Source organism: Symphalangus syndactylus, chromosome 5, assembly GCF_028878055.3.
Source record: "Symphalangus syndactylus isolate Jambi chromosome 5, NHGRI_mSymSyn1-v2.1_pri, whole genome shotgun sequence".
NCBI classification, from domain to species: Eukaryota; Metazoa; Chordata; class Mammalia; order Primates; family Hylobatidae; genus Symphalangus; species Symphalangus syndactylus.
Genome location: NC_072427.2, coordinates 128,788,575 through 128,812,517, shown reverse-complemented (window position 1 = coordinate 128,812,517; position 23,943 = coordinate 128,788,575). Strand labels below are relative to the sequence as shown.

Here is a 23,943-nt window from a genome sequence, read left to right as displayed (position 1 = left end):
CCAGGATTTGTGTGACTCCAAAGCCCCTGCTCTTAGCCATTTAAATATATTGAGTATGCCAAGTTTTCATTTGTATATATTGGTCTTTTTGTGGGGTGTGAAGGTTGTGATGCCTTTAACATATTAATTTATTCTTAGTTTATAATGCTTGTTTTTAAAACTAAAAATCAGCAGTTCATGATTCAACAATACGAATTTTGGTCATTCCCTCTTAGTTGACAGGAAGATTTATTTTTTATTCTTTATGTGCATGAGTCCTAAACCCAAAGTGATTGCACTGTGGATTACATGTGATTAAAAACTTAATAACATGCTCATGATATAGCCGGGCGTGGTGGCGCACACCTGTAATCTTAGCTACTTGGGAGGCTGAGGCAGGAGAATCACTTGAAGCCAGGAGGCGGAGATTGCATTGAGCCGAGATCATGCCACTGTACTCCAGCCTGGGCAACAGAGTGAGACTCTGTCTCAAAAAAAAAAAAAAAAAACTCATGATAAAATATTTACAGTAAATCAGATATGAAAGTAAATCTGCCTGTTCTTCATTCCCATTATCCACAAGTAACCGTTGTTGCATATCTCGAGTATGCTTCCACAAAGTACACCTATGCTTACAAGCATATAGTTACACATTTTTTTCTCCTCTTCTTTATACTAATGGCTTCATACTAATATACATAGCCTTTTGCACGTCTTTTCACTTAATAGTATATCTTGGACAGTTAATACTATAAAACTACCTTATTCTTTTTAGCATTGCATGGTATTTCAAAGTAGAGGTGGACCATCATTTATTTAACCAGATCTCTCTTGGTGGATAGTTATGTTGCTTCTTATTGCTATTATAAGCAGTCTTGCAGCAGACATTGTTATAGATCTCTTAGTGAGATTACTGGGTCAAAAAGTATAAGCATTAAACATTTTGATAGATGTAGCCTGATTAACTGTCAAAAAATGTATATATTTACTCTTCTGAGAGTAGGTGAGCATTCAGCTGTGTGTCTTGGACTTGGTTGGCAAAGTTACTTTGCATATTAAAATATAATTTCAATTGGGTAGAATTCAGGTTCAGTTCTTTTCTGTTAAGTTTCACAGGGTAGATCTGGAACTGAGGTTTTTTGGATTGAGAGATTTGGGATGTAGCCCTGACATGGGTAGATGGGCCATTTAATTGTAGACACAGCTGATCAGTGCCTTTGTTTCTTTCTTTCTTTTTTTTTTTTTTTAATTTTCAGTTAGAAGGAATAAGTTCTAATGTTCAGTAGCAGAATAGGGTAACTATAGTTAACAGCAGGGTATTGTATATTTTAAAATAGCCAGAAGAGAGGACTTGAAATGTTCCCAACACATAGAAATGATAAATATTGAAGGTAATGGACACCCCAAATACCCTGAATGTGTTTCCATTATGTCCTGTGCATCTGATGGGGATGGTGAGAGGATAAATGAGGTTATTTGGGTAAAATGTTTTATAACCCTTTTACCAAAGAATTTGTGCTTTGGCTTTCTTTACAAGAAGAGTGTGATATAAGCTGATTGTTACTTATATTCTTAGGTGTATAGAAATGAAAGAAGTAGCTTTTCCTCCTTCGACTTCTTGGCAGAAGATGCCTCCACTTTAATAGTAGGACACTGGGATGGAAATATGTCACTGGTGGATAGACGGACACCTGGAACTTCTTATGAGAAACTTACCAGTTCTTCAATGGGAAAAATAAGAACTGTTCATGTCCACCCAGTGCATAGACAGTATTTTATCACTGCCGGATTGAGGTATGGTCTTTATAAGACTTTATGACTTAGACCTTTTAATGTCACAATTACATGGTTTAGTTTGGTTGTCAAAGATATTGTAATAAAATATTACAAAAGGTATTACTTTTGTAATACCCAAAGGCCAAGTAATTTTCCTTTCCATACTGATTGAGATTTGAGTGATTTTTTTTGAAAATGAGAGATTCTTTTAGATTTAATAAATAGTGAAAAAGTCGAAAGAAATTTTTGTTTTCTTTGGCATTATATGCATTCGCCTCTAATGTTATGAGAAGAAAATTTAAATTTCACAGAAAAAAAAGTTATATGTGACCTATAACTTGTTGGCCTGTGTTAACTTTTTTCTTGGAAGGATTGAATAACCAACTAGAGGCCGGGCGTGGTGGCTCGTGCCTGTAATCCCAGCACTTTCGGAGGCCGAGGTGGGCGGATCACGAGGTCAGGAGATTGAGACCATCCTGGCTAACACGGTGAAACCCCGTCTCTACTAAAAAATACAAAAAAAATTAGCCAGGCGTGGTCTCGGTCACCTGTAGTCCCAGCTACTCGGAAGTCTGAGGCAGGAGAATGGCATGAGCCTGTAATCCCAGCACTTTGGGAGGCTGAGGCAGGCAGATCACTTGAGGTCAGGAGTTCGAGACCAGCCTGGCCAATATGGTGAGACCCTGTCTCTACTAAAAATACATAAACTAGCCAGGTGTGGTGGCATGCACCTGTAATCCCAGCTACCTGGGAGGCTGAGGCAGGAGAATCACTTGAACACAGGAGGGGGAAGTTGCATTGAGCCAAGATTGCACCACTGCACTCCAGCCTGGATGACAGAGTGAGACTCTGTCTCAAAAAAAAAAAAAAAGTCTTTCTGTACACACTGGATCCATGTATCTGCTATAGTTTTGAGATGTGTCTAGTATTGTACTTGTTACTTGTTATCTATACCAGTTTTGGGAAAACTAATAGAGTATTAGAGGGTTCTGTCTTTTTTTTTTTTTTTTTTTTTTTTGAGATGAAGTCTTGCTCTTTCACCCAGGCTGGAGTGCAGTGGCACGATCTCAGCTCACTGCAACCTCTGCCTCCCAGGTTCAAGCGATTCTTCTGCCTCAGCCTCTTGAGTAGCTGGGATTACAGGCGTGCACTACCATACCCAGCTAATGTTCGTATTTGTAGCAGAGACAGGGTCTCACCATCTTGGCCAGGCTGGTCTTGAACTCCTGACCCTGTGATCCACCCGCCTCGGCCTCCCAAAGCGCTGGGATTACAGGCGTGAGCCACTGCGTCTGGCCTTAGAGAGTTCTTTTTTTTTTTTTTTTTTTTTTTTTGAGACGGAGTTTCGCTCTTGTTGCCCAGGCTGGAGTGCGATGGTGCGATCTCGGCTTACCGCAACCTCCGCCTCCCAGGTTCAAGCAATTCTCCTGCCTCAGCCTCCCGAGTAGCTGGGATTACAGGCATGCACCACCAAGTTAATTTTATATTTTTAGTAGAGACAGGGTTTCTCCATGTTGAGGCTGGTTTCGAACTCCTGACCTCAGGTGATCCACCTGCCTCGGCCTCCCAAAGTGCTGGGATTACAGACGTGAGCCACCATGCCTGGCTGAGAGTTCTGTCTTAAATGTTCCTCAGTATAGCAAGTATGTGAGTATCTAACTTATGTTTAGCTCTGTTGTAGAGGTTCATTACATGTACTATGGCAACATTGATCATTGTTTCTCCAATTACAGGGATACTCATATTTATGATGCAAGGCGATTGAATTCCAGGAGAAGTCAGCCTTTGATTTCTTTGACTGAACATACAAAGAGCATTGCTTCCGCCTATTTTTCACCTCTTACTGGTAACAGAGTGGTGACCACATGTGCCGATTGTAATCTGAGGTAAATTGGGAAGGCAGAAATGTTTTTAAGGAATCTAAAGAGTCTATAGCTACTGTGTCAGTAAACCAAAAGCTTTGTTTACTGCTGTTCCCTACTAAATTGCTAGTGTTACTGTTTAGTAGTCATATCTAGGTTCCTAAAGACTGGTGACCTGTGTTTAATGGCTTTTTAGCAGTTTTTGGTTCCTGGAAATTTCCTTGAGACTGGCAAAGGTCCGTAGCTACGCTGGGGGGTTTATGGTCTGGCTTCCCTTTAAGCACTTAAGAATCCCAGAAACCAGGCTGTGTAGTATCCTGAAAAGGAGATAATATTAGCATACTTTGGGGTCAGTGGGATCTATTCTGCAAGTGAAGTGCTGAATGGAAATTGCAGAGCCCCAGAACATGGGCAGACAGAAAAGAGCAAAAACTGAGATTCTATACAAGCTATTGGCTATGGTTTTATAGTTCTAGGGTTTTAGCTTTAGTACCTTTCTATAGCTACTTCCTAAAAATGGATTTAAAGTGTAATAGAAACCAATCGAACAAAAAAACAGAAAAACAGTGTCAATAAAGATGTCGGGAACATTAGTGTAATCACAAAGGAAAATTATTTTGTCCTCTTTTAGAATCCCTGATTTTGCTTAAAATTGCAAGCACTTTTCAGTTTATGAGAGTTTTACCTTAAGTGATTTTGGAATTCATATATTATTCAGTTGAATGTATACTGTGCACCAGGCTCCAGAATGGCACCCAGTTTCTGTTTAAACCTACCTGATGGGAAGAGCGTGGTCTGCAGTGTGTGACAGGTGTCCAGTTAGTTTCTAGCAAAGTCTGTGAGTATTAACCAGGTGGTGTAGGAAGACCAGGGAATGGTAGGCCAGCATCCCCTTTGCACTCATGCAGTTTCCTTTGTCTCAAAAGCTACTTGTTCTGTTCCTGTTCATTTACACTGCAGTTTACTCTTGTTACATTAACTATTAGTGGTTTGGCTTTCTACTAATCTATTTAGGCAATAAACTCTAGTGCCAACAAACCACACTAGAAAAGCTAGGCATAAGGAGAAGAGAAGGAGGTGGTGATGCTGTTAGTTTCCTTCTGCTGAAGTGCTCCGTGGAGGCTTCTAGACTCCTCTCCAACTGCTGTATAAAAACTCCTCTCTCTGGCCAGGTGCAGTGGCTTATGCCTATAATTCCAGCATTTTGGGAGGCTGAGGTGGGAGGATCACTTGAGCCCAGGAATTCGAGACCAGCCTGGGCAACAAGGAGAGACCCTGTCTCTACAGAAAAAATTAGCCAGACATGGTAGTGTGTGCTTATAGTCCCAGCTACTTGGGAGGCTGAGGCTGGAGGATCACTTGAGCCTAGGAGGTTGAGGCTTCAGTGAGCTGTGACAGTGCCATTGCACTTCAGCCTGGGCATCAGAATGAGATGTTGTCTCTTGAAAACCAAAACACAACTCCTCTTCTTGGTTGCTGGTTGGTCTTAGTCTGGAAATGACACTATCAGGCCTTCAACTGATGAGTCTCAGGGAAACTGCTCTTGATACATGGATGTACTTTTAGGTGATTTGTACATTTTCAGACCACATCCTTTATGTCCCATATTTTTGTGAATTTTGAATATAGTTTTACAGTTCAGATGATCACTTTAGAATGGGAATTTTATTTCTATTCATTTATCATTATTAATTTTTTTTTTAGAAACAGGATCTCTTTGTTACCCAGGCTGGAGTGCAGTGGCATGATCATGGCTCACTTACAACCCTGACGTGCTGGGCTCCAGCCAACTTACGGGCTCTAGCAATCTTACTGCCTCAGTTTCCCAGCTAGCTGGGACTAGAGGCATGTGCCACCATACCTAGCTATTTTTTTTTTTTTTTTTTTTTTTTGAGACGGAGTCTTGCTCTATCACCCAGGCTGGAGTGCAGTGGCCCGATCTCGGCTCACTGCAAGCTCCGCCTCCCGGGTTCACGCCATTCTCCTGCCTCAGCCTCTCCGAGTAGCTGGGACTACAGGCGCCCGCCACCACGCCCGGCTAATTTTTTTTGTATTTTTAGTAGAGACGGGGTTTCACTGTGGTCTCGATCTCCTGACCTCGTGATCCACCCGCCTCGGCCTCCCAAAGTGCTGGGATTACAAGCGTGAGCCACCGCGCCCGGCCGCTATTTTTTTTTTTTAATTTTTTTTTTTGTAGAGATAGGGTCTCACTATATTACCCAGGCTGGTCTCAAACTCCTGGCTTCAAGTGATCCTCCCACCTTGGCCTCAAAGTGCTGAGATTACAGGCATGAGCTACAACACCCAGCCAAATGATTTCTATGCTAAACTATAAGCACTGACTTATTTTATAAAACGTCTTGTAACTTGTGTTTAGTATCTTGGTCAAGATTTGTTAGACCCTGATCTTACTCTTTTTTTTTTTTTTTTTTTTTTTTTTTTTTTTTTTTTTGTAGACAAGGTTCACGCTCTATTGCTCAGGCTGGAGTGCAGTAGCGTGATCATAGCTTAGTGTAATCTCAAACTCCTGGGCTCAAGTGATCTTCTCACCTCAGCCTCCTGAGTAGCTCGGATTACAGGCATGTGCCCCACGCCCAGCTAATTTTTAAATTTTTTGTACAGATGGGTCTCACTGTATTGCCCAGGCTGGTCTCAAACTCTTGGCCTCAGGTGATCCTCCTGTGGATTACAGGCATGGGCCTCTACACCCGGCCTGATCCTACATATTTTTAAGTGACAGTTATATATTTCATACCATGAATTAATGAGAAGCTTGTTAAATACACTGATATTTATTTCAGAAAGTTTTTAAGAAACAAAAGAATGTCTTACTCTCTTTATTTTGCAGAATTTTTGACAGCAGCTGTATATCTTCTAAGATTCCTCTCCTCACCACCATCAGGTAGGCTTCTATATGCCAAATAATGTAGATGTGGATTACTATGAACTATTTGTTGCAGTGCATACATTAGATATCTGATGGTCAAAGAGATGTAATAGTCCTGATTTTTGAATACAAAAATTATAAGTGTCCCAGTTTGCTAGTTCCTATCCAGAAGAGTTCTTGCTTCCAGGTTCCCTGTGTCTGTAGAGGTTCAGTCTCTTGTAGTCAGTAGCTATTCTCTGCAGGTGGGAGGTTAATTTTGGTTAAGGTTAATGACTATTCTGAACTGAATTACTCATGTTATCTTATTAAAGAAGACTGTGACTACTCACTTGCTGATGAGGCTGTCTGAAGGTCTGTTTATTCGTGTCTGTTTATTCTGGGCCTAGAGAGCTTCCCCATCTTCCCACTTCATTTCTTTGATTATACTCTTGCATCAACTACTTTGAATGTATCTGTGTGTGTTTTTTTTTTTTTTTTTTTTTTTGAGACGGAGTGTCACTCTGTTGCCTAGGCTGGAGTGCAGTGGCGTGATCTCTGCTCACTGCAATCTCCACCTCTTAGGTTCAAGCTATTCTCCTGCCTCAGCCTCCTGAGTGGCTAGGATTACAGGCATGCACTACTATGCCCGGCTAATTTTTTGTATTTTTAGTAGCGACGGGGTTTCATCATGGTGGTCAGGCTGGTCTCGAACTCCTGACCTTGTGATCCACCCACCTCGGCCTCCCAAAGTGCTGGGATTACAGGTGTAAGCCACGGCGCCCGGCCTTGTATGTGTGTATTTTATATCAAACTTTACTCAATGCCTTCTCCTTGATATCCCTCTTTGTCAGTATTTACGAAGTTGGGAATAGAGTGTGTGACATATATTGATTGTTGCTTCATACATTTTGTTCCATTTTATCAGTTTCTTTTTTTTTTTTTTTTCAGGTCCACAGTTTTTATTTAAAAAAATTTTTTTTAAAGACAGAGTCTCACTTTGTAGCCCAGGCTGGAGTGCAGTGGCATGATCTCTGCTCACTGCAGCCTCCGCCTCCTGGGTTCAAGCAATTCTCCTGCCTCAGCCTCCCAAGAAGCTGGGATTACAGGTGCACGCCACCCTGCCTGGCTAATTTCTGTTTGTTTGTTTTTTTTTTTTTTTTTTAAGACAGAGTCTCACTCTGTTGTCCAGGCTGGAGTGCAGGCTCGTGATCTTGGCTCACTACAAGCTCCACCTCCCTGGTTCATGCCATTCTCCTGCCTCAGCCTCCTGAGTAGCTGGGACTACAGGCGCCTGCCACCATGCCCGGCGAATTTTTTGTATTTTTAGTAGAGACGGGGTTTCACTGTGTTAGCCAGGATGGTCTCGATCTCCTGACCTCGTGACCTGCCTGCCTCGGCCTCCCAAAGTGCTGGGATTACAGGCGTGAGCCACCGCACCCGGCCTAATTTCTGTATTTTTAGTAGAGATGAGGTTTCTCCACGTTGGTTAGGCTGGTCTCTAACTTTTGACCTCAAGCGGCCACCCACCTTGGCCTCCCAAAGCGCTAGGATTACAAGTGTGAGCCACTGTGCCCAGCCTATTTTATTTTATATTTTATTTTATTTAGAGACAGAGTCTCACTCTGTTGCCCAGGCTGGAGTGCATTGGCACGATCTCAGCTCACTGCAGCCTCCGCCTCCTGGGTTTAGGCAATTCTCCTACCTCAACCTCTTGAGTAGCTGAGACTACAGGCATGTACCACTGTGCCCAGCTAATTTTTGTATTTTTTTTAGCAGAGACAGGGTTTCCCCTGTTGGCCAGGCTGGTTTTGAACTTCTGGCCTTAAGTGATCCGCCTGCCTTGGCCTTCTAAAGTGCTGAGATTACAGGCATGAGCCACTGCACCCAGTCTTATTTTTTAATTGACTAATAAAATTGTATATATTTATCATGTACAACATGTTTTGAAATATATACATTGTGGAATGGCTAAATCAAGCTAATTAACATATGTATTACCTCACGTACTTACCATTTTTTTGTGGTGAGAACACTTAAAATCTGTCAGCAATCTTCAAGAATATAATATATTGTTATTGACTATAGTCATCCTGATGTACAATAGACCTCTTGAATGTATTTCTCCTATTAACTGAAATTTCATAGTTTTTGACCAACATCTCCCCAACCCTTTCCCTCTCTGCCCAACAGTTTGTGAACTACTCTCTCTTTTTTTTTTAAAGAAACAGGGTCCTGCTCTCTTGCCCAGTATGGAGTGTGGTGGCATGATCATAGCTCACTTCAGCCTCAATCTCCTGGACTTGAGCAGTCCTCTTGCCTCAGCCTCCCAAGTAGATGGGACTTCAGACACACAGAACCATGCCCCACTAATTAAAAAAATTATTTGTAGAGATGAGGACTTGCTGTTGCCCAGGCTGGTCTGGAACTCCTGGCCTCAACCGATCCTCCCACATGGGCCTCCCAAAGTGTTGGCATTACAGGCACGAGCCATCATGCCTGGCCTTACAACTTTGTTATTTTTTTTTTTTTTTTTTTTTTTTTTTTTTTTTTTGAGACAGAGTCTCGCTCTGTCGCCCAGGCTGGAGTGCAGTGGCGCGATCTCGGCTCACTGCAAGCTCCGCCTCCTGGGTTCACGCCATTCTCCTGCCTCAGCCTCTCTGAGTAGCTGGGACTACAGGCGCCCGCCACGACGCCCGGCTAATTTTTTGTATTTTTAGTAGAGACGGGGTTTCACCGTGGTCTCGATCTCCTGACCTCGTGATCCGCCCGCCTCGGCCTCCCAAAGTGCTGGGATTACAAGCGTGAGCCACCGCGCCCGGCCTACTTTGTTATTTTTTATTTATTATTTTTTTTTAGACTAGTTAAGTGTAGTAGTGAGAAGGTGGGAAAGAGTAGAACAAAGAGTTTTATCTGTAACTGACTATGAACAATCAATTAAGATAAGTCACTACCTTTGAACCAGCCTCAGCTTTTTAAAATTCCCCATATGAGTGAGGTGATGTGGTATTTGTCTTTCTGTACCTGGCTTATTTTACTTAACATAATGTCTCCAGGTTCATCCATGACAGGATTTTCTTGTTTTAAGTGGAATAGTATTCCATTATGTGTATATACTACATTTTCTTTATTCATTTATCCATTGATTGATTGATTCCATATCTTAGATGTGACAGTGAACGTGGTAGTACAGGTATCTCATAGATAGTTCATTTCCTTTGGATATATTCCCAGTAGTGGGATTACTGGATCATATGGTAGTTCCATTGTTACTTTTTTGAGGAACCTCTATACTGTTTTCCATTATGGCTGCACCAATTTACATTTCCACCAACAATGTACAAAGGGTGCTTCTTCTCCATATCTTTACCAATACTTGCTATCTTTTGTTGTTTTCATAATGGCCATTCTACTAGATGTAAGGTGATATCTCATTGTGGTTTTAACTTGCATTTCACTGATGATTAGTGATACTGAATGTATTTTCACATAATTGGCCATTTGTATGTTGTCTTTTGAGAAGTGTGTATTCAGATCCTTTGCCCATTTTTTAATTATTTGTTTTCTTTTTTTTTTTAAACGGAGTCTTGCTCTTGTTGCCCAAGCTGGAGTGCAGTGGCATGATCTGGGCTCACTGCAACCTCCGCCTCCTGGGTTCAAGCAGTTCTGGTGCCTCAGCCTCCTGAGTAGCTGGATTACAGGCATGAGCCACAATGCCTGGCTAACTTTCCTATTTGTAGTGGAGATGGAATTTCACCATGTTGGTCAGGCTGGTCTCGAACTCCTGACCTCAGATGTTCCACCTGCCTCAGCCCCACAAAGTGCTGAGATTATAGGCGTGAGCCACTGCGCCCAGCCAGTATTATGTATATTTATTTTAGTTTTTAATTTTTATTTTTTGAAATAGAGTCTCCCTCTGACACCGAGGCTGGAGTGCAGTGGCACAATCTCAGCTCGCTGCAACCTCCACCTCCCGGGTTCAAGCAATTCTTCTGCGTCAGCCTCCCCAGTAGCTGGGATTACAGGCAAGCGCCACCATGCCTGGCTAATTTTTGTATTTGTATTTTTATTTTTTTGAGACAAAATCTCACTCTGTTGCCCAGGCTGGAATGCAGTGGTGCAGTCTCAACTCACTGTAGCCTCCATCTCCTGGGTTCAAGCGATTCTCCTGCCTTGGCCTCCCCAGTAGCTGGGATTACAGGCAAGCACCACCATGCCTGGCTAATTTTTGTATTTTTATTTTTATTATTTTTTGAGACACAGTCTCACTCTGTTGCCCAGGCTGGAATGCAGTGGTGCAATCTCGGCTCACTGTAGCCTGCATCTCCTGGGTTCAAGTGATTCTCCGGCCTCAGCCTCCCTAGGAGCTGGGATTACAGGCACCCGCCACCATGGCCAGCTAATTTTCCTATTTTTAGTAGAGACGGGGTTTCACCACGTTGGCCAGGCTGTCTCGAACTCCTGACCCTGAATGATCCACCCTCTTGGCCTCCCAAAGTGCTGGGATTACAGGTGTGAGCCACTGTGCCTGGCCAATTTTTGTGTTTTTAGTAGACTGGGTTTCGCCGTGTTGGACAGGCTGGTCTCGAACTCCTGACCTCAGGTGATCCACCTGCCTTGGCCTCCCAAAGTGCTAGGATGACAGGCTTGGGCCACTGTGCCCTGCCATATTATGTATATTTTTAAAAAATTTATGTAGGGTGACTATTCTAGGGGGTAAGAATTTTCATTAATGATGGGGTCATTTAAGTGGCAGTGGGAAATGTGTTTCTCTATAGTCCATACTTTAATGAAAAAGGATTGTTAGTGATATTAAGGCAAAGAGACTAAAAGGGCAGTACTTCTGTTTTTTCTTTTGAGGACTATAAAGGGCTCCATATGTTTTATTTTGGGAGATTTTTAGATGAGGAGGATATCGTCTCTGTCCAGAGGTTCAGTCCTGTAGAGAGGATGAGATAAGGTTGGTGGTGGTAACTCAGTAGCTTAATGAGAAGAAACTTGGCAGAGAAAACTAGCATTTAGGAGCAATGCCGTCTTTACCCTCTGCCCAATGCTACCTTATTTAACCTTACTTCATTTAAAAAATATATTGTTTTCCTCACTAGGCACAACACTTTCACTGGGCGATGGCTGACCAGGTTCCAAGCCATGTGGGATCCTAAACAAGAAGACTGTGTCATAGTTGGCAGCATGGCCCATCCACGACGGGTAGAAGTCTTCCATGAGACAGGAAAGAGGGTGCATTCGTTTGGTGGAGAATGCCTTGTCTCTGTGTGTTCCATCAATGCCATGCACCCAACTCGGTATATTTTGGCTGGAGGTAATTCCAGCGGGAAGATACATGTTTTTATGAATGAAAAAAGCTGCTGAGTTTTTGGTTTAGGAACATCAATATGTTCAAATTGACCACTGTCTAAGGAGCCTAGTAATTGGCGTGCCTTAGTGTGTTATTTGGTAATGTTACATTTAGCAAATATAACATTGTTTTATTAATAAGACTATAAGAAGAGTGTACTTTTAGTAAGGGAGAAGTCTTGGAGGATTGCTTCTGCGGGACGGGGAGGGAATTTGAGGGGAGGCTGAGGTGCCTTCAGGACTTTTTTTTTTTTTTTGAGACGGAGTTTTGCTCTTGTTGCCCAGGCTGGAGTGCAATAGCGCAATCTTGGCTCACCGCAACCTCCGCCTCCCAGGTTCAAGCGATTCTCCTGCCTCAGCCTCCTAAGTAGCTGGGATGATTACAGGCAACTGCCACCACACCTGGCTATTTTTTGTATTTTTAGTAGAGATGGGGTTTCGCCATGTTGGCCAGGCTGGTCTTGAACTCCTGACCTCAGGTGATCTACCCGCCTCGGCCTCCAAAAGTGCTGAAATTACAGGCGTGAGCCACTGTGCCTGGCCATCAGAACTTTTAATCAAGAGAGTATGTTGAGAAATTCTAACATTATAAATGACAAAGCTTTGACTATTAAAGTTTTTGTGATCTAATGATACAGTTTTGATTCTATAGTGATTTGTGGCTTATTTTATAGTTTGGAATGAATACTTATTTCTAGACTCACACACTAGAAGGGGACCCGGAAAGGTAATCTAACTCAGTGATTTTGAAACTTGATTTTTTTTAACTGAGAACTTTTTTTGCCCCCTGCCTGTAGGTTAAGTCTTATGTGAAATGCCAAGATAATTGCTGAGCAGCTTTGGTTTACCCAGGGCGGGGTCTGGGTCTGTCTGTACTTTCCTTTCCCTTTCCTCTAGATGGCTCCTGAGACACAGGCAGGACTCCCAAGCACAGGGTTGGGATCTGCCCTGGTCCTGGCATTCCAGTATAAGATTGCCTCAGACCTGTGTTTTTCAGACTGGATTTTTGCTCTTCACATGAAATCGGTTGAATGACAATGACTGGTGTTGAAAAAAATGAAAAGGAAAGAATTTGTAAAGAACAGAAAATATATTTGAGTAAGTATTATTTGGTAAAACTTAGTTACATATGCATATATATTTGTAGGTATATATGTTTATGTATATTCTGATGTAAAAAAATATATATATATATTTTATTACTGTAGTACCATGGGTAATGGATAAAGAAGTTAAAGCTACTGCTTAGAATGAAGAAGGCCCCAGGCTTACCTGTCCCGATCTTTCAACTGTCCAAAGGAAATTCAATAGCCTGTTAAGTGAATACCTTCATTCTTACTCGTACTTGGGGGAAATACTATGAAATAGTCACCGCTTTTGGTATTTTATCAAAATGTTTTCTTTTCAGAAGTTACGGTAATTTCAATGTGTTTGTTGTTGGGAGGGGAGCTGCCAAATCAGTTACTCATATTACTGTGTGACATCCATCCAACTTTTTTCATTATTCTTCATTGCCAAATACTGAAAGACTTGTAAATGGCTTTGGCAATATGTTTGAATTCTAAGAGGAAATATTTTCCCATAATTGTATATCAGAGAAATATAGTGATATACAATTTCCTTGAAAACCAATTTCTAAATAATTTTATTCTCTGTAATCTAAGTGTAAAAAGGTTTAGTTTTTTAATAGGTTTAGGTATTTATAAGCAATAGTTCTCTTTTTTCTAGTTGATATAAACAGAGGAATTGACAAGTGAGATGGCAATGTTAATTTATAAAGGGAAAGAAAAGCTAGGTGAGGTTGAGTTATAATTAAACTGTTCAGGAAACATTGTAAAGGCTTTAGGCTCCCTTTTTCATTTCTATACCAATTAATCTCATGGGTTCTAGAGTGGTTAGTTCTATGGGAATTGTTTTTGTTTTTAAAGATGCTGAAAACTACTCTCAATCAAATTAGTACCATCATTTAAGCTTTGAATACTTGGCAGTAATTGCCTGGCCTCTTCAATAGATGTTAGCAAATTCTTGATGTTTCTCACTTTTGTGGTTTCTTTTGCCATTGTAGCTTCATAAACAGTGCTATTTATATTCAATTACACTTAATAGAGTTATATCTTCAGGCAATGAGGAAGGAAGGAGAATGAGTAGGGACTTTTTTTTTATTGGTGATAAACTTTTTAATGGAGTAATTGTTTAAATCTAGACAGCACATAAAAGAAAATTGTCTCCTTTGGGACATTCTTACACTGTAATCTGTAGTGAAAGGTACTTCTCCCACAGACTTGCCTACAGCTGTGTGGCTTCTATAATTATGTGTGTATTATGATTGCCTCCTTCGGGATAAGCCTTTTCTGTAAGTTTGGCCTTTATGATATCTCTTAAGCTCTGAATTCCGCTTGAGTTGTTTTTTTTTTTTTTTTTTTTTTTTTAAGATACTCAGCCTTTTATTATGTAACTTTTAAGGAAGGAGCAGACAATTCTTATTTTTGGTTGTCAGAGACTTGGTCAGACTAGGAGAGACCACAAATGATTAGGAATTAACAGAATCTGAGTTGTTTAAGTCCTATTTTAGTATTCTGGTCTTTGAGCTTCCTTTCCACCAAGAAGATTTTGCAAGGGGAGTTCTCCAGGAAAACAGGGAGCCTTAGGGCTATGGATACAAGGATTTAAATCCTTTCAGCCAATGTACAGTACATGGGGTAGAGTGGGGGAGAAGACACACATGCCGTCTGAATCAAACTGAGAAGAGGAAATATATGCCCTCTAACTTCATATTCCAAAAACTTCGATGCCCTTTTGGGCGGTCCTTTCTGACTTAGTACATTTCCCCCTGCTTTTTAGTAGGGTGTTGATGGCTAGAAATACCAAGACAGCAGATTGTATTTTGACTCATTTGGCTGTAAATATTTGGATTTTCAAATGAAAAGGTAGAATTTATGAGGAAGATAACATTTAGTACAATTACACAGAGCTGAAGAACAAAACATTTTATGATACATTTTCCCCACAATGGAAACTGGGCAAGAGGAAATTTATTAAAAGTGTGCTTTGCTTGTTTTACTCCATTCCATCAGCAGGTCATAGGGGTCTGAAGAGGAAGCCTGTTCATGAGCTAAAACCAAAAGTGTGTTCAGGTGCAGGGGAGCTAGATTGTGCTAGAGGAACCCAAAGTAGAGGGAGTGGGGACTAGAGTCCTACCGGGGTGTGTGCACAGGCAGTTCTTGATAAGCTGTCAGCAGAAGGGAGGCTGCTGTGAATCGGCAGAGCCATGGGAAGCCACCCAGATCCAGTGTTTCTTGTGCTTTTTACTCTTTGGATCACTTCAAGCAAAATCTTATGTCATAAAAACATACAAAAAATTCCGCTGGGGATAGGGTGCTGGATAGCATTTTATAGGTAGTGGGTACCTCTGAAATTTGGAGGTAACATAGCCTGATTGGTGTTTGATCTGGCAACAGAAATGGGAGAGTGGAGGGCAGGCAGAATTGAGAAGACAAAGATTAGGTAAGAAGCTAGCACAGTGGACCAAGCCCCCATTGTTACCTCTTATCCTCATGGAATTTAGAAGACCATTTCCAATTCTGTAGCCACAGAGTGATGGTTACATAATCAGATGAGATAATGCTATAGGGATATATTTTGTAAATATGTGGTGGTGGTATCATTGTATCATTGTAGTTCCTTCTTAGAAAGTATTTTCTGTGCTCCCACTTACTCCAGGCTTGAGTAAGAACACCAGACCAGAAGGTGGACCATCTGGGTTCTAGTTTGGACTGTACCACTATGTAATCTTGGGAAAATCACTTAGCCTTCTTGGTTTTCCTCACCAGAAAAATGTCCAATTCACTTTAAAATTATTACATTTATAGCTTCTCAGTTTTTTTTTTTTTTTTTTTTTTTTTTTTTTGAGATGGAGTCTTGCTCTGTCACCCAGGCTGGAGTATAGTGGTGTGATCTCAGCTCACTGCAACCTCTGTCACCCAGGCTGGAGTATAGTGGTGTGATCTCAGCTCACTGCAACCTCTGCCTCCCAGGTTCAAGCGATTCTCCTGCCTCAGCCTCCTGAGTAGCTGGGATTACAGGCGCCCGCCACCACACTCGGCTAATTTTTGTATTTTTAGTGGAGATGGGGATTTCACCATGTTGGTCAGGCTGGTCTTGAACTCCTGACCTTGTGATCCTCCCGACTTGGCCTCCCAAAGTGCTGGGATTACAGGCGTGACCCACTGCGCCTGGCCACTTCTCAGTTTCTAACAGTATTTATTTGGGGGTAAGGACAAGGATAATAGGTGGATACAAGCAAAATAATTATATGATCCAAGTGAATAGTAGTCAGCTGTGTAAATCCCACCGGTATCCTTTATCTGTTAGTAACTTTAAGGGAGGAAAAGTAAGACAGGATATTATTAAAGAAAGAGCCCACTCTTCTATGATATTTAAATATTTATTTAAGTTTAAAAATAATCTTCATGGCACCAATGATTTTATGCTAACTACATACTGCATATGTAGAAAAAAAGTACATTGCTTTGAAGGAAAATGTAACTTAAGAGTTTTTGGCACACGGAAGGTTAACAACTATATATTTTTAAATGAATCTAAGAAATTCACATTTGCAGGTAGTTCACCCTCTGCTGCTTAAAGATGCAGTATGCTATTCTTTAGTAAGAGTTTTATTTCCTGATAGATGAAGCTATGAAAACCATTGCTTTTTCTACAATGAGATAAAATAATTTTGAGAGAAAATGAGAGACATGTTAGAACACAGTATAACCAGGTTAAAAACTTGAACAATTTTTAATGTGGAGATACACCAAAAAAGACTAGTCACCAATCAAAGGAGGTTTATTATTCAAGCACTATTTGAAAAGCAAACTGAAGGAAACTTTTCTATCCATATTTTCTGGGATGAGCCCTGGAAAAAAACAACCCTAAATTTTCTGTTTAGAGAGCAAAATTTAGCTGTTAGAAATGGCATAGACTACTGTACTGTTAGAACTCTAGACACAAGGAACATAATAGGATATGGAATACTGCATCTGTCTCTAATGTGAATATGAAAGGTCAGAGTTGAGGCTATCACTCACTGCATAGAAACACCAGATTCTACAAACTGAGGTAGGAGCACTACACTAAAAGTTAATCTTCTATGTTGCATAAGACAGTAGATATCCAGGTGGACACCAGCCCCCTGTCTCCTGACAGCCTTTTCATCTCTGGGTCTACTTTTCCCGTTAGTCCTGTGCTAAATAAAGCCTTTGCTATGTAGATGACAAGTGGCAGTGGCTAGTTGATTTTAACTGATCCCTAATCTCTACTAGGATCTCCTTCGGTTTGTATTGTCACTCGATAAATAGATGTTTATAATTCTGCTAAATTGTTGCTGGTATGAAAATGGTCAGAGAAGCTCTCTTCCCTTCTTAGATTCCAGCTGTGTTTTAGCATTACAGTATTTGATCTTGCCCATTTGGCATCAGACATCTCTTTGCTGGTTAGTTGTTCAAGCACCCTTTAAACAAGCAACCCTGGTGCCTCCACTGGGAAGAGGTCCCAGATCTTTGATACATGTCAGGCATGGAAACAGCTGACTGACCCTCTTCTGCTAACATACTGGTAAGGATCAGTTTTATTGTCTGGAGCAGGATTGGCATATTATGGCCTGTAGGCCAAATTCAGTTCACTGTTTTCATAAAGTTTTATTGGAACACAGCCATGTTCCTTCATTTACAAATTATCTATGGTTGTTTTTGTGCTGTGATGGCAGAATTGAGCAGTTGTGACGGAGTATGGCGTGCTAAACCAAAATATTTACTGTGTAGCACTTTACATAAGTTTATTGACCTCTGGTCTAGATGAAAGGATGTCTTTAAAATTATGCAGATCTCTCCCTAAGAACCCCAATTATTCCACAGTTGTCATATTCTAAACATGGACCTGGTTCTACCATCTCAGGGGACAAAACAGGGGAGGTCAAGTCTACAAGTGACTCGTTCTGTTCTGCATTTGGGGCTGTCCAATTAGGGTTATCAGCAGCTGTTCTACTTTTGTGTGGGTCCAGGAATATGTCCATTGACCATCGTTAAATAAGCCCTCAAGCCCCAGATGACTTAGAAATCTTTCCCTGAGATGAAAACAGGATCTTGTGTGTGATTGGTTTTAGAGTTGAAGAGCTTGGGCCTAGGATCCCACACTCGCCCTTCATATGCCTGTGCTTCTGCGTGCTTCCAGGACTTCCCTCTGTAAGGATGGTGATGCTTTCCTAGAATTTATGCAGAGGATGACCCTAGGGGGCAGCATTTCTACATCTAAGTGTTGGTCTCTGCCACGGTCACATTCTGTGTTTTGTAGGCATCTCTTAGGAATCCTATTTTAAAAGATTCTTTTCCTGGTCCCTTCTAAGGCTGTTGATCTTGGAATTCTATTTTCTGAAGCTTTTCATTCTCGGGATCAGTTTCTTTCTTGCATCGTTTAGTTCATCAGGCTCTATTTTCTTAATCCATAAAGTAAAAACAAAATATGAATTGTTAAGAAAATAACATTTCGTTGTTAAAATATAAATTGAAATAGTCTTTGGGTCAGGGGGGTGTATATAAAATAAGCACTGCTCTCCAAATCTCAACAGTCTCTCAGGTAACTGCTTTCTCTTAACTACACTTTGTCCAACATTTCTGACGGAACTATCTGGTACCACTGAATTCGTTTAACGCCCCTGGAGCACTATAAAAGTCTTGAGGTTCTTCAGAAAAAAAAATCATGTTAAGTCTAGTTTCATTATACAAAACTATGGTGATGCCCACTAGGCTCTAGACTAAGGGGACACAGACTTACCCCACCCCTGCTGCTGCTGCTGCTGTAGTGGTGGTCCCTTCAGATGCCCACTCTGCTCAGATTTGAAAAAACAAAAGGAAAAGAAAATCCAACTCAGACCATCATAAGAAGCAACTTTCCATTTAATCATTCTACAGGGATGTTTACTTTTTTAAAAGTTCTGGCTGGCAAAAAAAAAACAAAAAAACAAAAAACAGTCCCCATTGTCCAGATCCCTGGCCTGCCCTGCTGAGGCTGCAGTGATGAGTCGAGTCTACTGGAACCCAGTGGCACCAGCAGGAAAAGCTCCTGCAGAATACAGAGGACAGCAGCTCTCTAGTCTTCAACTAGTGTCCCCTCTGCTAGGTGACACTACTGCAATAATCAGTAATAGTAAAATAAATTATTTTTGATACTTCAAAATAATACACATCTATGAAAAATCAAAATTCAAAACCAAAAATTATCCTGCAAATTGGAAAGATGAGAAACAGAGTCGCTGAGCCTTTCTTGAAATAACTTCTGAAGAAAATGAGTTTTCCCAGTTTGTTTACACAGGGCGTGAGCCTATCCCTTTCTTCCTCTGGGAAACACCCTCCTAGGCTGCAGTGGACTTTGAGTCATGAGAGGAGGACTTGGTATATGTGCCGATGGTTCCGCGATGGGTCCCATTCCTGGGAATGGGTAGCCGGGCTCCTTGGTCCACCTGGCTAGTTTTTGGGGAGGAGTCATGCCTTCTCAGGTGTCAATGAGCAGGCTCACCACTGAGCGGATTTTGCAGGCAAACCATCGCCTGAGGGGACAAAAGTATTGATAGTGGAATTGTTCAAACTCGGGGGTCTGGCGGATATCGCGGAAAAAGGCAATGTCAAGGTCAGACTCAGTAAGGATGATCAGGAGGAGGAGCAACACAAAGAGGAGTCCCATGGTCACAAGGAGCAAACGGAGGACACTTAGAACAAACTTATTCACCTGTTCCTCCTCGGGCCCGCTGTGCCCCTGACACAGGGCCCTCAGCTCTTCCCCAAGGGCCTCCACCTCTGTAGCAGTTGGGGTGCTGGCTTCAGATTCCTTCTCCTCCTCGATGCTGCAGGTGGCTCCATTGATCTGCCGGGAAAGCAACATCAGCTCCAGGCTGTGCTCAGCCACAGGGGTGGGCAGCACGCTGTCTGCAGGGCTGTAGGCCTCGTCTGCAATCACAGCTACTCGCTCATTGCTATCTGTCCGGCTGCTTCTCACGTGAGGCAGGAAGGTGTCCCCATGGGAAGTGGAACGCACTGGCGTGGAATGGGCACTGTCCCGTAGGGACTCTAGGCCTAGAAAGGCAAAAGGAACATGAGTAGGCTGTGTCCCAGTGCACCCTCTGCTTTCCAGTAGCACCCATTGTGTTTTATGGGGTACCATTCTGCACACCCACATGACCAGCAGCAGTAGCCACTGCACTCTATTTTGATATATCGAGAAGATGACAGGCCGGGCGTGGTGGCTTACACCTGTAATCTCAGCACTTTGGGAGGCCGAGGTGGGTGGATCGCTTGAGGTCAGGAGTTCCAGACCAGGCTGGCCAACGTGGTGAAACCCCATCTCAACTAAAAATACAGAAATTAGCCGGACCTGGTGGCACATGCCTGTAATCCCAGCTACTTGGGGGGCTGAGGCAGGAGAATCGCTTGAACCCGGGAGGTGGAGGTTGCAGTGAGCTGAGATCGCACCATTACAGTCCGTCCTTGGCAACAGAGTGAGTGAGAGAGATTCCATCTTTAAAAAAAAAAAAAAAAAAAAGGCTGGGTGCGGTGGCTCACGCCTGTAATCCCAGCACTTTGGGAGGCCAAGGCGGGTGGATCACGAGGTAAGGAGTTCGAGACCAGCCTGGCCAACACGGTGAAACCCTGTCTGTACTAAAAATACAAAAATTAGCTGGGTGTGGTAGCGGGTGCCTGTAATCCTAGCTACTCGGGAGGCTGAGGCAGGAGAACTGCTTGAACTTGGGAGGCGGAGGTTGCAGTGAGCAGAGATCGCGCCACTGTACTCCAGCATGGGTGACAGAGCAAGACTCTGCCTCGGGACGAGGAGGAATCCAGGTGTGGTAGTGCATGCCTGTTGTCCCAGCTACTTTGTAGGAGGGCGGATTGCTTGAGCCTGGGAGGTCAAAGCTGCAGTAAACCAAGATCACACCACTGCATTCCAGCCTGAGCAACAGAGCAAGACTGTCTCAAAAAAAAAAAAAAAAAAAAAATATATATATATATATATGTGTGTGTGTGTGTGTATGAAACAAGCCACAGAAATCACAGTGGCCATTTTAGAAGAGTTTTTCTTTGCTTTTTGCTTATGGTTTTGGCCTAATTTGTGTGTGTTTTGAGATGGAGTCTTACTCTGTCGCCCAGGTTGGAATGCAGTGGTGCAATCTCAGCTCACTACAACCTCTGCCTCCGGGGTTCCAGCGATTCTTGTGTCTCAGCCTTCTGAGTAGCTGGGAATACAGGTGTCTGCCACCACACCCGGCTAATTTTTTTATTTTGAGTGGAGACGGGGTTTTGCCATTTTGGCCAGGCTAGTCTAGAACTCCTGGCCTCCCAAAGTGCTGGGATTATAGGCGTGAGCCACAGCACCCAGCCCCTAATTTGTTAAAGATTCTGCCTTTCTTGCCTTTGGTGTCCTGGGCCTGTTTTTTTGTTTTGTTTTGTTTTTCAGTCTTTCATATGATTTTATTTTCTTCCTTCAACCATAATAATATGATATCCAAATTTTGTCTTAACCAGTGGGTCTGTAAACACAGGCTTATCCATCCCACTTATAGGCAAGGCAAATGCTGCTTCTTGAAATGGTCCCACCATGGACCCTCTGGTCATCCAACCCAAGTCGCCCCCTTGCCTGGCTTTATCTTCACTATACTGTGCGGCCACTTCATTGAATCTCATCCCAGACTAACTTTTCCATGGATTCCATGATTTTGCCGTGTTTTTCACATAGAGTGTGTCTGACCTTTACTGCATTGCCACCACCTTTGGGACCTTGAGCCTTCTTGTCAGCACTATCACTCCCAGAGACTGCTCCCCCTTTCCCCGCTTTTCCAGAACCACTTTTCCCTTTGGGCGGCATCTTAGAAGCTTGTTGTTGAACTCTGAACTCTGGGCCTGGTTTTTACCCCAGTTTGAAAGAATCTGAATTCCAAACTACCCCTGATGCAGAGCTGGGACCGCGGTTTGAGTCTCAAGTCTGCCTGTTGGGTGGAGGGCTTTGAGAGGCAGGAATGGGCCAGACGCGATGGCTCCCATCTGTAATCCCAGCACTTTGGGAGGCCAAGGCAGGTGGATCACTTGAGCCAAAGGGCTCAAGACTAGGCTGGGCAACATAGCGAGACACTGTAACTATGAAATTTTTAATAAAAGAGAGGTAGGAATGGGGAGAAGGAGAATATGTCTTGCCTAACTAGGTTTCATCAAATACTGAGTATCCTTGTAAAAACCCAGCATACAGCATCTTGAGCTCATAAGGTCAATATTTTTGGATTTCTGCAGCTGCTCTCAGTCTCTTCAGCCTCCGTTCTAGCTGTTCTGACCTTGTGGAATGAATGGGGTAGAAACTCTGTCTGCTCTTCTTGAGGGGGCATGGGAGTAGTCCCTGGCCAGCTCCCTCTCTTCCCCTGAGAAGCAGCTGGGTCTAGAATAGGCTGAAAAGCTCCCCTATCTTTAGACACTTCAGAGCACAAAACAGTTTAAGAAGATCTTGTTGGGCTGGTGGGGGGTGGGGGGGTGGATTTCTCTTACATTTGGTAGGAAAAAGGGGTATTCTATCCCCTAAAACTACCCATTATCTCTTCTCTCTTTCCAAGGTTCTCACAGGACTCAAGCCCTGGCAGGGAAAACAGGAGCTGGTTACACCCTCAACTGAACAGTAGCCACCCAGGCCAGAGGCTTTGGGCATATAGTGAGCGAGCATGGCCCACATCACAGTGCTCCCAAGGAAATGGCTTCTTGTTTTAGGTTCAACGTCTGCATTTTCCACTCCTGGCCATCTCGGTGATGCTGGTGTGGTTCTCTCTGCCTTTGTGACCTATGACAAGAAAAGCCAGTCCCCTTCTGTTGCCCTGAAATAGTCCCTGACAATCCCAGACTGAACCAGATTCCCAGCTCAGTAAAGGTTTTACCTAAGTCAGGTTGATTAGGGAGTTTTTTGGTTCAGGGCTAGCTCCAGAAGCCCAAAGGGTCTCCCTTTTCCCCTTCTACCAGGACATGAAGCAGTCCAAAGGTCTCTCTTAAAAAGGTGTTAGTAACCTTTCAGAAGCAGTGTGTCCCATCTTCCTTGGCTCCCTCATGGCTTGGCCATTTGCACCCAGGCAGCCTGCCTGACCTGCCTGGTGGAGCCTATCTTGGCACAGGCACAGGCACAAGGATTCTCCAGAGGAATGAGCCCTGGAATCTGGGTTATGAATGAGTAGGACAATTGGAGAGAGGGTGGGGGCAAAGGCAGGGCACCTGCCATCTAGTTATGCTCCCCATTGCCTCACGGCCCATACATTTGCCACAGCTCTCAATCTCTGCTTTCAGAAGCTCCTCATAGTCTTAGCTGTATTTTTTGTCCCTGTGCTAAAATCTTAAATTTGTATAATGCTTTCAACTTTTTAAAGCACTTTCATTTTATCTTTCAGTAACTCCACAAGGTAGTCAGGGAAAGAGGTTGTCTGAAGTCATGTGGTTGGTGGTTAATGGCAAAACCAAGGATAGAATCTAAGCCGCTTTCTAGTTCATGATCCTGCTGATCATATCTATTAAGTCCTCACGTTGTCAACAGGTTCCTGGAAACCATGACTTTAAGCCAAATGATGTTACAGCAGGTCCTCCAATGTTTTCTTCAGCATCATTTTGTTATAATTTTTTAAAAGAAGTTTTTTAGTTTTTTGAGACAGTCTTACTCCATTGCCTAGACTGGAGTGCAGTGGTGCAATCACGGCTCACTGCAGCCTCCGCCCCCCGGGTTCAAGTGATTCTCCCACCTCAGCCCCGCGAGTAGCTGGGATTACAGGCACCGCCACCATGTCCGGCTTATTTTTGTATTTTTAGTAGAGGTGGGGTTTCGCCATGTTGGCCAGGCTGGTCTGATCTCCTGACCTCAAGTGATCTGCCCACCTCAGCCTCCCAAAGTGCTGGGATTACAGGCATGAGCCACCACATCCAATTAGATATGCATTTCTCATAGAATGCCTGACAAATACAGTTGCTCAGTAAATATCAGTCGGTCTCCTCCCTCAATAGAAGATATCACCTGTAAGATGACCCTCCCACATCAGGTTAGTCCTAT

General features: G+C 42.8%; 2 protein-coding genes and 1 pseudogene across 14 annotated transcripts in view; 1 reads left to right on the top strand and 2 right to left on the bottom strand.

Annotated features, from left to right (window-relative positions):
• Window positions 1–12,470, top strand: part of WDR76 (WD repeat domain 76) — a 47,874-nt gene extending 35,404 nt beyond the window's left edge. For all 3 annotated transcript variants that reach the window (XM_055276837.2, XM_055276839.2, XM_063639496.1), the window contains exons 10-13: window positions 1,556–1,773; window positions 3,489–3,641; window positions 6,466–6,519; window positions 11,586–12,470. In XM_055276837.2, coding sequence (XP_055132812.1) covers window positions 1,556–1,773; window positions 3,489–3,641; window positions 6,466–6,519; window positions 11,586–11,850 — 690 coding nt within the window. In that variant the 3' untranslated portion in view covers window positions 11,851–12,470. The remainder of the gene's footprint in view (window positions 1–1,555; window positions 1,774–3,488; window positions 3,642–6,465; window positions 6,520–11,585) is intronic.
• A 3,790-nt stretch (window positions 12,471–16,260) lies between these two features.
• Window positions 16,261–23,943, bottom strand: part of FRMD5 (FERM domain containing 5) — a 347,144-nt gene continuing 339,461 nt past the window's right edge. For 4 of the 11 annotated variants that reach the window (XM_063639508.1, XM_063639510.1, XM_063639509.1 and 1 more), the window contains one exon: window positions 16,261–19,958. In XM_063639508.1, the coding sequence (XP_063495578.1) occupies window positions 19,381–19,958 (578 nt within the window). In that variant the 3' untranslated portion in view covers window positions 16,261–19,380. The remainder of the gene's footprint in view (window positions 19,959–23,943) is intronic. The other 7 variants (XM_063639512.1, XM_055276846.2, XM_055276843.2 and 4 more) reach the window with 3 other exon arrangements.
• LOC129481728 (peptidyl-prolyl cis-trans isomerase NIMA-interacting 4-like) lies at window positions 21,331–23,718 on the bottom strand (annotated as a pseudogene).